Genomic DNA, 14,629 nt, shown 5'->3' with positions numbered 1-14,629 from the left:
GACCCAGCCATATGCAAATCAGTCTTGACCCTTGCCTAATAGGAACAGCCCAGCCCGAACTGTCAGGCCAGGTCCTCCCTGCACAGGAAACAAGCGTCCTGCGACTGGTTTTGTAATATTACCCCTCATCAGCCAGGCTACTTTGAATCCAATAGCACAGCGAGCAAGGGACCCACGTCTGGGCATACGCCTGGTAACTTAGGATGAACATAACAAACAGAACAAGATGATTGGCGGAGTGCTGAAACTTTTCACCCACTCACCCCCAGTCACAGATCTGGTTTTAATCAATCGTTCTTTTGCTCACTATGTCACCCAGTTTAGACCCAGCCATATACAAATCAGTATAGGCACACATGCATCCAGTATTTAGCATTTAACATGTTCGCACTGCACCCTTTACGTATTGTCCCATTTACGGGTACATAGACCCTCCTGGCATACAGGTCACCGTCCGCTACTGCACAAGGCTACGGCATTTACCGCACAGCAGTCTTTTCTACAGCAGTCAGTCCTGGCATGTATTGGGACTACTGACGCAAGCAAAACTTTTTCCCCACCAATACAGAAAATGCAGAGGCTTTTAAATGGGGCTAGCTTACAGACGAGGACAGCCCTCTCGACCTGTACCTCAGGCCATTGCACTGTCAGAAACCGCTCAAACTAGTAGGGACAGGAAAGATGCAATATTTATTCTCTGGCTGGGGATTTATCATTCCATTTTAACCAATAAGTATCCCACCAAGAATCGTGGGGGTGGTCCTTTCCAATACTGTATTGGAAAGGACCACCCCCATGATACTTCGTGTAATACTCGTTGGTTAAACTGATTTATCTGGGAGGACGTATCCCCTTCGTCCCCTTCACTCACAAAGGTCCCTGTCAACCCTCTGGATCCAGCAAGGTCTCCTTTGTTTGGATCTTAAGTTTATCACAACTTATTACTCCAGACAGATGAGTTTTTACAGATTGTGCTATAATGCTACACTCTGCCTTTCAACTATTCCTCACCATACACACTGTGCACACTGGGCCATCTTTTAGGTACTGTACAACTCATAGGCACATATAATCCTAGCACGTGCATTTACTAAGCATGCAATGTTCAGTACTTCAGTATCCCTGTATTGTGTATTGTGCCTTTGCCAGGCACACGTACACACAGCACTGCTCACCTAACCAATATAAGCAAAATGTGAGTTAAGGACACAGCAGCAGAACTTAAAAAAGGCGTGAGCCTGTAGGACTCACTCCAGTGACACAGGTTAATAGGACCTGTTCACTCCTACTTATCACTACACCGTATGCTGCCACTACCACCCTTGTGCTGCTTAAATCCTTCCACCACTATGAGGGAAGCTCTTTGGGTTTCCTCCTGGTCCACCAAATCTAGAAACCATGAGACAGGCCTATGTCATGGACCATACACACATGATCCGGCATAAGGGATCCAGACATCAGTACAGTTGGTCACACAGGTCAGGGGTGCACATTGATTATTATGTAGAGGACTTTTCCATCCCAGCAGTTCGGTTTCACCATCAATGAGCCTAAGTCTCACCTGAACCCCTTTCATGGCCTTCTATTCATTGCAGCAATTGTGGACAATGAGACATTCATGGACTTTACGCTACTGCAGCAAGTCTAGGATATTCAGGATATGGTCCCAGTGTTTCTCGATCACTCTTGGTGTTATGAAAATAGCTCTGAATTTTCTTTGTCTACTGGCCTCATGCATCCTTCTCAATCTCATCCTGATAGGGGGTTTATGCGATCCCTGCAGTGGGTCCTGCCTCCAGGATGCCTCTCTGACTCCATTCAGATCTCGAGAGATGGCGCAGGATCTGTAGTTTGAGATGCCAAACTGGCCTAGGGAAGGGCGCTCCCAGAGTTCAAGGTGGTGATAGATGCATCACTGCTGGGTTGGAGGCCTACCTGGGAGAGGTGGAGATTGGAGAGTGAGCTCCATATCAATCTTATGGAGCTTTGTGGCATCAGTCTGACCCTAAACGCCTTCTAGACATTTATAATAGGGAGGCTGGAGCAGGTCCTTGGGACAACATAAACACCATGTGTTACTGCAACAGTTAAGGTGAAGTGGGGTCCTGCATCCTGTAGCAGGAGGTGCTGCATCTCTATAGGTGGCTGGACCAGCAAACATCTTGGTCGCCTACCACCTGGCAGAGTTCCTGAATGCCAACATAGTCAAACTGAGCAGACATCCTCTTGGGAATGACAAGTGACATCTTCATCCTGAGTTAGTGTAGGGCATTTTTAAGCAATGAATACTCACTGACTTAATCTTTTTGCCACAGTTGAGACAGCACGGTGTCAGCCATTCCTCCAAAGGGCTGGTTAGAAACTGCATTCCTGGTTTAAGTACTCAATTTCACCTCCACCTTTTGTGCTTCAAACATCTGTTGAAGATTAAGACAGACCTGGTGCAAGTCATTCTCATTGCCCCAGACTGGGCCCGGAGAGTGTGTGACTCAAAGGATCTGATTGTTTGTCCTTTGATGAGTCTTCCACTTAGGGAGAACCTCTTGTCTCGGGGACAGGGTAGATCATCCATGTCTCCACAACCTACATATCCATGCATGCAGATTGAGCAATGTCAGTTGAGTGCGTTTGACTTGCTGACTGAGGTGGTTGATATCCTGGCAGTCAAAGAGTCAGAGGCCCTGCCACATAATGGATCTATGCTTGGTCCTGGAACATATTTGTCTGGTGTGGTGCCTCGAGCACCGACACCTTACAAGCCAAATTGTCTGATGTTCTTTTGTTTATTTATGCTTTGTCCCAGCAAGGTCCTGAATTGGGCACAGTAAAAGGTTATTTCTGATGGATACATCTACCTGTGGATTCCTCACATTTGAATATCCCAAATCGCCAGCATTCCACAACGTTTCTTTACAGCGCTCCCAAGTCGACGAGGACGTCACAATGCTGCAACTTCGCACCCATCTCCGCATGATGTAATCAGAGCCATAAGAAGCTCTCATTGGCGTTCTGACGTCTGTTCCCTTTTTCCCACGCCTTCGAGACCGTTTTTTTCTAGGTTCTCAATAATACTAGGAAGTCTTGCAACAATGTGTCCAGAAAATAGCAACGTTGTTGTAGGCCAAGAATGTCTCCTCCCAGGAAGTCTGAATTCAAGTCCTGCAGGGAAGGTGAAGGTGAGATGTCGATCACTGACACACACAACTGCCTTTGGTGTCTAAGTTCAGATCACAACATTGAGGTCTGTTGTTCATGCCAGAAGATGAATCCAAAGGTGTTGAAGGAGAGGGATTTGATGCTGTTTATGGCCTAGGCAAAAAGGGGAAAAAAGAGGGCATCGTATATCTTGTCTGCAATCTGAGTCATTTGTCCCCATTCTTCGAAGTTGTCCAAAAGGAGGCAGAAGAAGCTGTGTCATGGTTCTCTACGTCACTCCTTGAGGGATTTTTCCCTGAAGTCTGTGTCCCAGGATACGAGAGTCCATGGAGAAAGAGGTGAGATTTCTTCAACTCAGTCTCTGGGAGTGGCTCCAGCATCCCCTTTGAATCCGAGAGCCACCTGGGAGTCCTGAGCCGAAGACAGGATCTGATTTAGTTCTTCCTCCGCCTTCACCTTGGGTTGTGCCTCCACAGGAGAAGGAGTGCCCGGTGATCCCAAGTTCAGAGTCCTATCCTTCGAGTTTCCTGAGTGCTGTCTATAGCATTTTTACAAGGGCTGGGACTCCAACTGGTCTGCCTACAAACCCCATTGGCCCACTTGCTTATTCTTTGGGAGGTTTCCTGGCACACTACCATCAGACACCATTCCTGCCATTTATGCTGATAACTCAGTTAAACTGGCCTCTATAAACGCTTGAAGGCTTGGAGGAGGCAAGTGGCCTTGATACTTCTCAAGAGTGGTAGTTGTTTTCCGCAAAGAGTATTGCTTCACAAGAGGTCTTGTCCCATCATTCTGTGATTAAAAAAGCAGCAGAGATGTTGGACTTACCTTTGTCTTCTACGGAATTAAAATCTTAATTTGTTGATGTAGGTGCTTCATTCATCCAAGTCATGCACTGAGCCTTTACCTTTTAGTGAGGCCCTTACTGAGCCTATTCATGATATTTGGCAGAAACCTATGATCCCGGTGGTAGTGTCTAGATCTGTTGCAAAATGGTACAAGCCTGCTCCAGGTGACACGTTCTTTTCTATGCTTGCTACAACCGAGAGCTTGGTGGTACAGGCGCCCTGCTCTTCAAAGTTGATACAACTCCAGCTGTCAGGGAGTCTAAAAGGCTGGTACAATCTGCAAATAAGCTTTTCTTTTTTGGTAGCATGGCTCTGGAGTCTACCAATGCCTCATATCTGGATGTTATGTTCATGCATTGATGGAATCAGCCAAGGAGGTGGTTTAAAAATTGCCTGATGATCTTCAGGAACATTTTTCGGAGTTGCTGAATGACCGTCATGGTGCTGCCCGCCCGGTAGTTCAGTCGGCCTGGGCACGGCGGACTCAGTTGCGAGGGAGATTGTGTCTTCTGTTGCCACGAGGAGACATGCTTGGCTGAGGGGTCTTGCATTTCACCGCGTGTTTCAGCAACATTGTTGAATTTGCTGTTTGGTTCACAGCTGTTTTGTGCAGAAGCTGATTCTGCCCTAGAGAGATTTAAGGACAGTAAAGACAAGGCAAGATCTTTGGACCTTCTAACACAGCCTAACTATTACAGGCAGTTTTGCAGGTTACAGGAGTTTTGCCGTAACTCATCATTTCATGGAAGGAGCCAATTCCACCAGCAACACCCCTCCAATTCCCTGTACAAGAGTTATAGAGGGCGGGGCGGGGCAGACAAGGTGGTGCTGCCCATCAGCCTTCTTCTTCCTCCCCATCCCGTGTCAAAGAAAAGCTGCCATAGTTCTGCCATCTTGGATCATGCTTGTCCAATGGGAGGATGGTTGACCTATTTTCTACCTCAATGGAGATCTGTAACAACAGATCTTTGGGTTTTGGATATTGTGGAAAATGGGTACTCCTTACCTTTCTAAGACTTTCTCCTAGATTTTCCTCCCCAACCCGGCTTTTGTTCAGAAGAACATCTTCTGCTCCCTCAACAGGAGGTTCAGATTCTGCTTCAGAAGGTTACAGTAGAGTTGGTTCCAGAGCAGTAGTGGGGTCAGGATGCTGTTTCCGGGATTTGCTGATTCCCATAAAGAACGTTCGTTTGCAGCCATGTTGAGTGCGAAGTCGTATCATTGTGACCTAAGGATTTTGAACTGGTTTCTCAAACAGGAAGGGTTCAAGATGCTGACCGTTGCACAAGGGCTTCTTGCACTGAAGAAGGAAGACTGGATGGTTTCGATTAATTTACAGGATGCGTATTTTCACCTACCTATTTTGAAGGTGGACAGGAAGTATCTCAGTTTTTACGGTGGGGTCTCTGTGTAGGAGAGTAAGGTCTGCTTTCCTATGGTCACCCCACTTTTTGCTTTTTGCTTCACTGGTTTTCGACTTAATGTTGCTGTGGGCCTGCTAATCAGACCCACAGCCCAGCTGTTCTCTCTCTAAATTCAATACAATGTACTTTAGGTACATTACCAATTGGGAATTGGGTCACCTTATGATCCCCTGTACAGTGTACTATAGGCACCCAGGGCATAGGTGCATCCAAGGCCTACCAGGGGCTGCAGCATATCTTTTGCCACCCCTGGCTGGCCATCCAAACTGACACAACTGGCTGTTCACTTAGCTGGGGCAAGGTCGTGTAATCACCCCTTGCTAAGATATAGTATTTCTATATCTAACCTTATATCTAGACACATATACACCTATAAGTGACATCCTATGGCAGGCTTTAACAATCCTGGAGGCAGAGTGCTTGGTTTTATGTGAGATGAGGCTCTAGCATGAGCTGAGCCTGTCTGCAGCTTTTGGAACCATGTCTTTATAGCTGTTCTAGGATATAGTCATACCATATACTCTTAAGTGCATTATGAACCTCGCGGTTAAATGCTAACTCTGGTTTGGCTTTATCAAAACATGTCGTGTAAGGTGTCATACGCTTTGGAATGCTACCCCCTCGCCAGTCCTGGCGACAGGGGTAGCATTCCACCCTTCTAGAGGGAGAAGACATGTTGTTCCTACTAATCCCGGTTAAAGTTAACCAGAGCCTCAGCATCACAAAATGGATGCTGCTGCCACGGACACAAGTCTGACCTCCTGCTGCTGGGAGTCCTTCCAGCGAGGGAGGCTTGGACAATAGGTTTCCTGTCTTGGGAGGTGCTAGCCCCACCCCAGACAGGCTCTAGTGTATTGGGGCAGGGAGGGCTGATCAGGAAACAGCTCAAGACCTGGCTGTTCGAGCAGTAGCGGACCCCCCCCCCCAGCGCCTTGAGACCCTCCGGGTGAGTAGCACGCTATACAAATGCTCTGATTGATTGATTGATTGAAAGAAATGAGACACTGCCTGGGGCGCGAAACTGGACAAAGGGAAAGGGGTGTAACCACCCCCCTCCCTGGTCCCACCCATAGGAGGGACCTAACAGGTAATACAGCCCCTAGATTTAGTATATAGGTAAAAGCTGATTCCCAAGACTTTAGATTGGATCCTGACTGAAACTTGAAACGAAACTCTGGACCTTGGACGTTCTACTTGAAGATAGAAGACTGAAGAATCTCCGTTGTGGTCAAGGAGTGACCACCCTGCACAAGCAGGCACCAACACAGACCCTGACAAGACCCGGACTTCGAGACTTCCTTCTGCCCGATCAACAGCCCCAGCAAAGCTGAGACCTGCGAAGGCGACGCGAGACGTGGGACTGGCCATCTTGGAAAGACAGCGAATTGCTTTCTGTGCAACTTCAGAGGCACCCTCGAAGTTGTGCATTGGGGATTGAGAAGCCCCAGCCCCGAGCACCAACTGCACCGAAGATCAGCACTCCACGAGTTCTGCGTGGGGCCCTTCTTCATTTTTCTGCTCGACGCGTCTGTCCGGTCACTTGCCCGTTGGCTAGTGGCCTCTGTGACGACGATCCTACGAATTTCCACCGCTGGTCTGGTTGCTCCAGACTGGCCCTTGCTCCCCTAAACAGGAGCAGCCCATCAGACCTTGCTGGTCTGATTAAGAAGCCAACTTCGATTCCTGCGTGGGTTGCCTTTGCCAAGGCTTGTTAACTACAATCCGGAAGCCGACACCAAGAGCCTTCGTGGGACAGTCCGTGCCTGAATCCTGGTCGTCGTCGACGCCTCCTGGTCCACGTGGCTGCAGAGACAAGCTTCACGACATCACCTGATTGCTTCGCGACATCGCCTGGTTCCTTCCTGGTCAGTAGCTAGTGACCCAGACTCTGTCCCCTCTGCTTTCAGGTACTCTTCATCCTCAATACGCCCTTGGATCCAACCAGACACTTCTCTCCTGGTCGCCGCAGCACCTTTCTCCAAGGCTCCATAGGATTCACCGATGAAACCCGACACACTTTGACACCTATGCACCTGCTTCCTGTGGGTGAGATAACGCGAGTACTTCGGTGCTCCTGTGGGTATTGACTATCCAACTGTCTAAGTTTCAAGTAGCTTTCTCCTAGTCCATCCAGAAGTTACCTAAAAGAACTAGTTTCCAATTCTTTTGTTTCCATTCTAACTCTATGGTAACTTGCGTGTGTGTAAAGACACTGCACACGCCTCCCGCGGGCCTCCTACTTCCTATCCTTTGGTAGTCCAGTGTAGCCCCAGCGATGCCTAGGCCTATCCTTTGTTTGTGACGTGGTTCTTATACCACTATTTTAGTATATGGTTTGAAGTGCCCCTAGGGCATTACTGTATATTGTGAAACTTATTGTATGATAATTAAGTATCTTGTTTTGTGCTTGTGCCTCTGACCTCATAAAGAGTTCAGAGGGGTTGTTTAGAAATAAATACATATATATTTTATATGTATCCTGTGTGGTGTCCTTTCATTTGGTGTTAAAGGGATTGCATATGGTAAAACAGCTGGCCTTACATGCCTTCTTGAGTTTTGCCTAAGACTGCTTTGTCCATGCTACCACTAGGATAGCTGGTCTATAAGGTTGACTTTACAACCATCACCATAAGGGTTGTTTGGACTGGTGCAAGGTGCTCACTAGAATAGTGAACATCATATACCAGGCCAACTTCTCACACTCTGTATTACCAGTTCGCGGAAACTGACGTCAGCATGCCAACGAGGGCTTCTTATAAATAGTATAATCAAACTAACGCATCAGACTGTTACAACAAATACTCTGACTTATTCAAGTGACATCTTAAGAAAATAACATTTCTTTCCAATATGTGGACCCTTTTTCCCCTCAAGTTTTACTTATTCTGAATTATTTTATCAGGTTTGTAGCTCTTTTTGTATCTCATCATCTTACATATTACATAAGTGAATCATAATAAGTGTCAGGTCTAACCTTCATGCGGCATGTATGTGGTGCTTGGGATACAATCATGGGCTCACTGAAGATAGAAAATACTCTAGGGTTTGGCCCAGATTGTGTTTTCAGAGGTACTGGAAGTGGCCCTTGTGGCATATATGTGGTGGTTGATCTTCAATTATGTCAGTTTTGCTCAATATTCTAGAATGGCTACGATTGGAAACCCCCGATTTCATATATACATAAAAATACACTTTAAGACCATTAGGGATGGGAGACTAATCATTAAATAGCCCTTTGCTGATTGGAGAAAGTATCTACATCTAGATTATCCTGTGGAGTCTGAAAATGTATTATCAAAGCTGTTCCCCTCTGAGGGCAAAATCTCCTTCGTGTCACCTAAAGATAGAGCAGCACTTCAGCTGATGTTATCAAAAGTCTCTTTCTGACCCCACTTAAATCAGTGCTGTCATAGACTTTGTAAGGCCATGTTCAAAACATTTGAACATATGTCTGCAAAACCTAGAATCTCTGGCACACCCATGTCCCTTCATCGTAAGATGCTTCTCCATCCTGCCCTATGATCACATCAGTAGTTTTGTCTCTGAATGTGGGTACTTCTGCTGCTAAACTGGGTTCTTCTGCTGCAGGTTCAACTTTGCCTCATTCAGCTCAAGGAATAGTGCAGTATAAGATGCATACTTTTACTTCAACCGCGCTGGCTCCCGTACATACATTTGTGTCATTGCCTGTAATTTACCACTGGAGTAAGTTTTGAGCGAGCACTAAATTAACACATTACATTTAAATGGAATGCCATTCAGACTTGTGCTTTCCCCTTTTTAAAGCATTGCTCAACATTATATTTTAGGGCCGGGATACTGTATGGTTAGGTCTAGTATTGAATCACATCTGGGTAAAGGATTTTGAGTTACCTTTCTAAAGCCAGCTTCCAACCTTGAAGGAGTTTGCATTGCTGTCTAGACCTTTATGCGCGATGCTAGCATCACCATTTGCTATCAGGAAAACGCATGGTCTACCTATTTTGTTTATAATTTGTCTCATTCGTTGTTTGATAGATTCATTTCTGGAATAGAGGCAAGATCTCCTTTTGTCTTCCTAAAGGGATCACTGTTCCCTTTCGCATGTCAGCAAACATATTTTTTCCTCAAAATTAATGATAAAACATAAAATTGTTGTGGATGAGTTGGGACATTAATATGACACTGTTTACTAAATAATTAAAACATCAACACACCTCCGTAACAAGTACCTCGCATATTATGTTTTAGTACTCCAGCTAATGAGGATTGTTTTATTTACATTTTTTTTATTTTACAGCTTTATATATCGCGAATATGACCCTAGGGTATCGGTATCAGAGCCCATTACACGAGCACCAGTTGCGTTACATGAGGACACATTCATTTCTGTTAGGCACCGAGAGATTAAGTTATTTGCCCAGAATCACAGGATGTTGAGGGTTCTTGCTGAGACTCCAACCGGGGTCGTCTCCTTAGAGGTCGACCGCCCTAGCCATTAGGCTAACTCGTCATCCCAGCAGATATTGGACGAGACCGTATGATTGTCACTGTGTGGGAATTGTGCTCCACACTGGGGGCATTTTTTGAACGGCGTCCTTTCCATGAGCCGTAGGCCCAGCGGTGTTGATAGGCCCCGTGGCCCGGGTCGAAGACCGGAATCGAATAGATGGAGGTTGCGTCGAAGTTTGAATAGGATTTGAAAAGTTATAGATGTTTTGCGCATTGAAAAAGTTATAAAACGCAGTTTTCGAATCAGTGCGCAAAAGTTGCATCTGAACACAAAGGCGGAAAAAAGCATTCTAAGGATGGAGTCTATGCCCATGCGCACTATCGTCTTATCTCGTGACTACAAAGACTTCTTCCAAGACAACAACAAGGTGCAACCATCCTGCAGCTCTACATGTCAAGAACAGATGCATACTGGTAAGTAGCATTTTCCTTTCACACCTCAAAATCTCTTAAGACTTGCATCCAGAGATCGCTTACATCTGTTCCAATGCATCTGGCGAAATGAGTGGCTGCTTTAGACGTTCCCAGGAGGAGCTTATTGTTCACTTTGGCTAGTTTGAGAAATTCATCTTACTTCTTAATAATAGAGTGAATCTCTTCAGAATGTAGGATTGGTTTTCCAATTGTTAAAACATATATTTATAGGATGATGATGTACGAGTAAAGAGTGCATGCTGTTACAGATGACTATTTTGTAATTCTGCTTTTTACTAGTGTCCTCGGCCGCCCTAGAAGTTTTAAGAGATGCCTTTTGGAACAAACTGATGACAGTAGTTCTAACAAATCCACACAGTGAAACGCTTTCCCTGCAGTTGGAGGTGTTCTCCAAGTTAATTCCAGCTGCAGAAGAAGAACAGCTGTTAGTTATCATTGATCAACTCCCTGGTATCTTGGCGCTGCCTGAAAATCACCAAAGGTACATTTGCTTTTTCCTTTACTTTCTCATGCAATCTTCTTAGTTTGTTAGGTCATGATATAATCACGTTCAAGTTAAGATTTACCTTCTAATACCATCAAAACAATAAAAGAAGAAATACTTTGGGGGCTGATATGTTTTGTTAACATGTTCACATTTAACAAATCAATGAATCCTTTCTTTCACTGAAATATATCTTTCGGTTCAGACCTGACATTTGAATTCAGAAGGTGGAAAATAAGGTGGTGCAGGGAGGACCTGCCAGGGAGGTTAAAGTATTTCTTTACAAATGGCCAGGGCTTCTGAGAGCAGAAAGAATGAATGTAAAGAAAGACTTTTGATGGCTTACTTTATGTAATGGGACCTTTAGGTATTAAATGCACTCACTTTTTTTAGGTCTCGTCGCGATTACAGCGCGAAGCGCTGTCTCGCCAGAGACCTATAGGCACCGGCTCAGCTTCCCAGGAGACAAGAGATGGCCACGCGCATATTCAAGAATCGGATCGGGCCGCGCACGTGTGCACATCTCCTGTCTCCTGGGATGCTCCAACACACACAGCCACACCTCTCCCTGCTTTCGCACACGCATGCGCGCACACACAGAGACACACACACAAGCGCACATACACGCACGCACACATAAAGAGACACCCCCTGCCGCCGCACTCACACAAGCGCACCTCCCCCCTCCCCCCTACAGGACCTGACCAACGATTTTACCCATCTCAGACGCGTGGACACCGCGGCTCCTTCCGCTTTAATCCCATTCGTGATTGACCGGGGCCCGTGGCTCCTTCCCGCCTCGGCCACCATGACAGAAATGGTCAGTTATGCAAATAACACCGCCGCCCCCTCTGGCGGGGCCTCCATCAATGAATTTGCGGAGGGATCAAAGACAAACGCCAGCAAAAACCAGCAGGACGAGGGGTAAGCGGGGTAAAGGGAGAGGGGCGCGTGCCGCTGCTTGTGAGTTTGTCTCGGCGCCCGAGTCATTCCGCGGTGCCGAGAAGAGTTACTAAATCTTTGTCGCTTTCTGTATTGATGAGCTCCCCGCCCCCTCGGTGACGCGCTTTTGCGGGTAGAGGGGCGGTTAGGTTGACCTAGTCCTAGACGATGATGTCAGTCGCAGTAAATGCAGGGGTTAGCGGGTGGCGCCCGTTCTTGACTGAACTTCTGTCCTGTTAAATCTTAAAATATATTCCTAGTCTCAATTTCCCCTCCCCCCAACTCACCCGAGCGGCGCTTTCGGGCTGATACATCCCAGGAACGTTAAATTAGAAGCTAACTTTTTTTTTTAAATACTCTAATACAAAACATGTTTAATGTATAGAGTGAAATTAGTACAACAACCTTCCCGGTGTCCACACAACCCACTCTATTCCAGAAACTAAACTGTGGCAAAGGGGGCAGGACTTGGAGAACAGACGCAGTTATTTTTTTAGTTTAGCCGAACAGTTACCTTGTCAAGGCGGCGGTCGCCTTTTATTAAGGCGGTGACTAATCGCTAGAGAATGAAATTTGTTTTTGGGCAACGTGAGCCGTCGCGGAAAACACTGCATTCATCTGAGCGCGCGTTGATCACAAATGATGCAAGGCACTCTTGCATTTTGAAGACAAAACATGGGTTTCCACAGCAACAGCTTCAGCGTTTCTTTCTTTGCTCTGGTGCTTACAACGACTTTTGAAACGGAAGTCACGCTAAATGTTTTCTTTAGGATATCCCTAACAGACTTTATTTTCAAAACTAGTAAATTATTTCAAATAGAAGGATATGTAACTCATTAAGAAGATTACTAGAACCAGGCCTTCTGACCAGACGTGTATGCTGTACATTTTCCAGAATGGTTTTACATTTACATATTAAATTTGTAGGGTCGTGCTTAACTGCTCCTGTGGAACATTGGGTTATTATTGTGGCAGCTACGGCATATTTCTCCTGGTAAGGAATATTTCACATAGCATGGTGTTGAAATATACTATACTTGCCAGTAGTTTCATTTTCTTTCGTTCATTTTTTCAGAAAGATTATCATGCATATTTTCTCTACCCTACGCAGGGGTTAGAGTACACTCGAATTGTGGAGGTTAGTTTTTTTGTGTACTTGGACAGTAGCTTTTTCTTGGGCACTAGTACTATTGCACGGGGTACCACCTTTTGGACGATAGCAGGCACCCATTCCTTCCTCCTTTTCATACACATATTCCTCTTTTTCATATGTACATTTCGGTGTGGTGGCTTTTTTTCTTTACCTCGTTTTCAATCATAATAGTGCAAATCCCAGGCTCCAAATCCAATCCTCCAACTTCACCCTCCAAATCCAGCCTCCACCCTCCAACTCCAGCCTCCACCCTCCAACTCCACCCTCCAACTCCACCCTCCAAATACAACTCCACCCTCCAAATCCAAACCAGTGCTTGTAATATCAATGCATGTAAGTCACATAAATACAACACATATTGCATTACAAATGCTATAGGTGTCACATTTGGAAAAGTTATATCTATTAGCGTTGTAAATGACAAAGCAATTATTTTCACTATTTTCCACAACAAAACATTAAAATAAAATTGGTCATTTACAATAGCTCAAACTTTCCAAATGAGAAACATATTGCATTGCATTTTAACTCCCTGTTAACTTCTGCTGATCTGATGTTCACTTTCACCACACCTCCTTCTGTAACACCCTATTCTATTCTCTTCTCCTTTGCTGTTCTGCTGCTCTCTTCCACCACACCTCCTTATTTAACTCCCTGTTCTCTTCTGCTGTGCTGTTCTGATGCTCTCTTCCACCCACTTCCTTCTCTAATTCCCTGTTCGCTTCTATTCTCCCTTACTAATCTTCTGCTCTATTACACTGCCTCATTCTCTAACTCCCTGTTCTCTTTTGCCACCACCACCACGTCCACCACCACCATGTTCACCATCACGTCCACAACTACCACCATGTCCACCACCACCATGTCCACCACCACCACGTCCACCACCACCACGTCCACCACCACCACGTCCACCACCACCACGTCCACCACCACCACGTCCACCACCACCACGTCCACCACCACCACGTCCACCACCACCACCACCACGTCCACCACCACCACGTCCACCACCGCCACAACGTCCACCACAACGTCCACCACCACCACGACGTCCACCACCACCACCACGACGTCCACCACCACCACGACGTCCACCACCACCACGTCCACCACCACCACCACGTCCACCACCACCACCACGTCCACCACCACCATGTCCACCACCATGTCCACTTCCACCACCATGTCCACCACCACCATGTCCACCACCACCTCATCCACCACCACCACGACGTCCTCCACCACCACGTCCTCCACCACCACGTCCTCCACCACCACGTCACCACGTCCTCCACCACCACGTCCTCCACCACCACGTCCTCCACCACCACGTCCTCCACCACTACGTCCACCACTACGTCCACCACCACGTCCACCACCACGTCCACCACCACAACCACCACCACCACATGCACCACACCCATCATGTCCACCACTACCATGTCCACCACCATCCCGTCCACCACCACCATCACGTCCAACACTAACCACCACCACCACATGCACCACACCCATCATGTCCACCACTACCATGTCCACCACCATCCCGTCCACCACCACCATCACGTCCAACACTACACCCACCACCACCACGTCCACCACATCCACCACCAACATGTCTACCTCAACCACTACCACCACCGCGTCCACCAAGTCCACCACCACATCCACCAATACATCCACCACCACC

The 14,629-nt window shown here is 46.6% G+C and overlaps 1 protein-coding gene across 1 annotated transcript in view; it reads left to right on the top strand.

Annotated features, from left to right (window-relative positions):
• The window catches only part of URB1 (URB1 ribosome biogenesis factor), a 783,310-nt gene that overhangs the window by 423,215 nt on the left and 345,466 nt on the right, over window positions 1-14,629 (top strand). The window contains exon 23 of the mRNA XM_086933991.1: window positions 10,637-10,838. Within this exon, the coding sequence (XP_086790117.1) occupies window positions 10,637-10,838 (202 nt within the window). The remainder of the gene's footprint in view (window positions 1-10,636; window positions 10,839-14,629) is intronic.

The sequence above is a fragment of the Lissotriton vulgaris genome, chromosome 8 (assembly GCF_964263255.1).
Source record: "Lissotriton vulgaris chromosome 8, aLisVul1.2, whole genome shotgun sequence".
Lineage (NCBI taxonomy): Eukaryota > Metazoa > Chordata > Amphibia > Caudata > Salamandridae > Lissotriton > Lissotriton vulgaris.
Note: the sequence above shows the minus strand (reverse complement) of the source record. Positions and strands in the feature narration are given on the sequence as shown.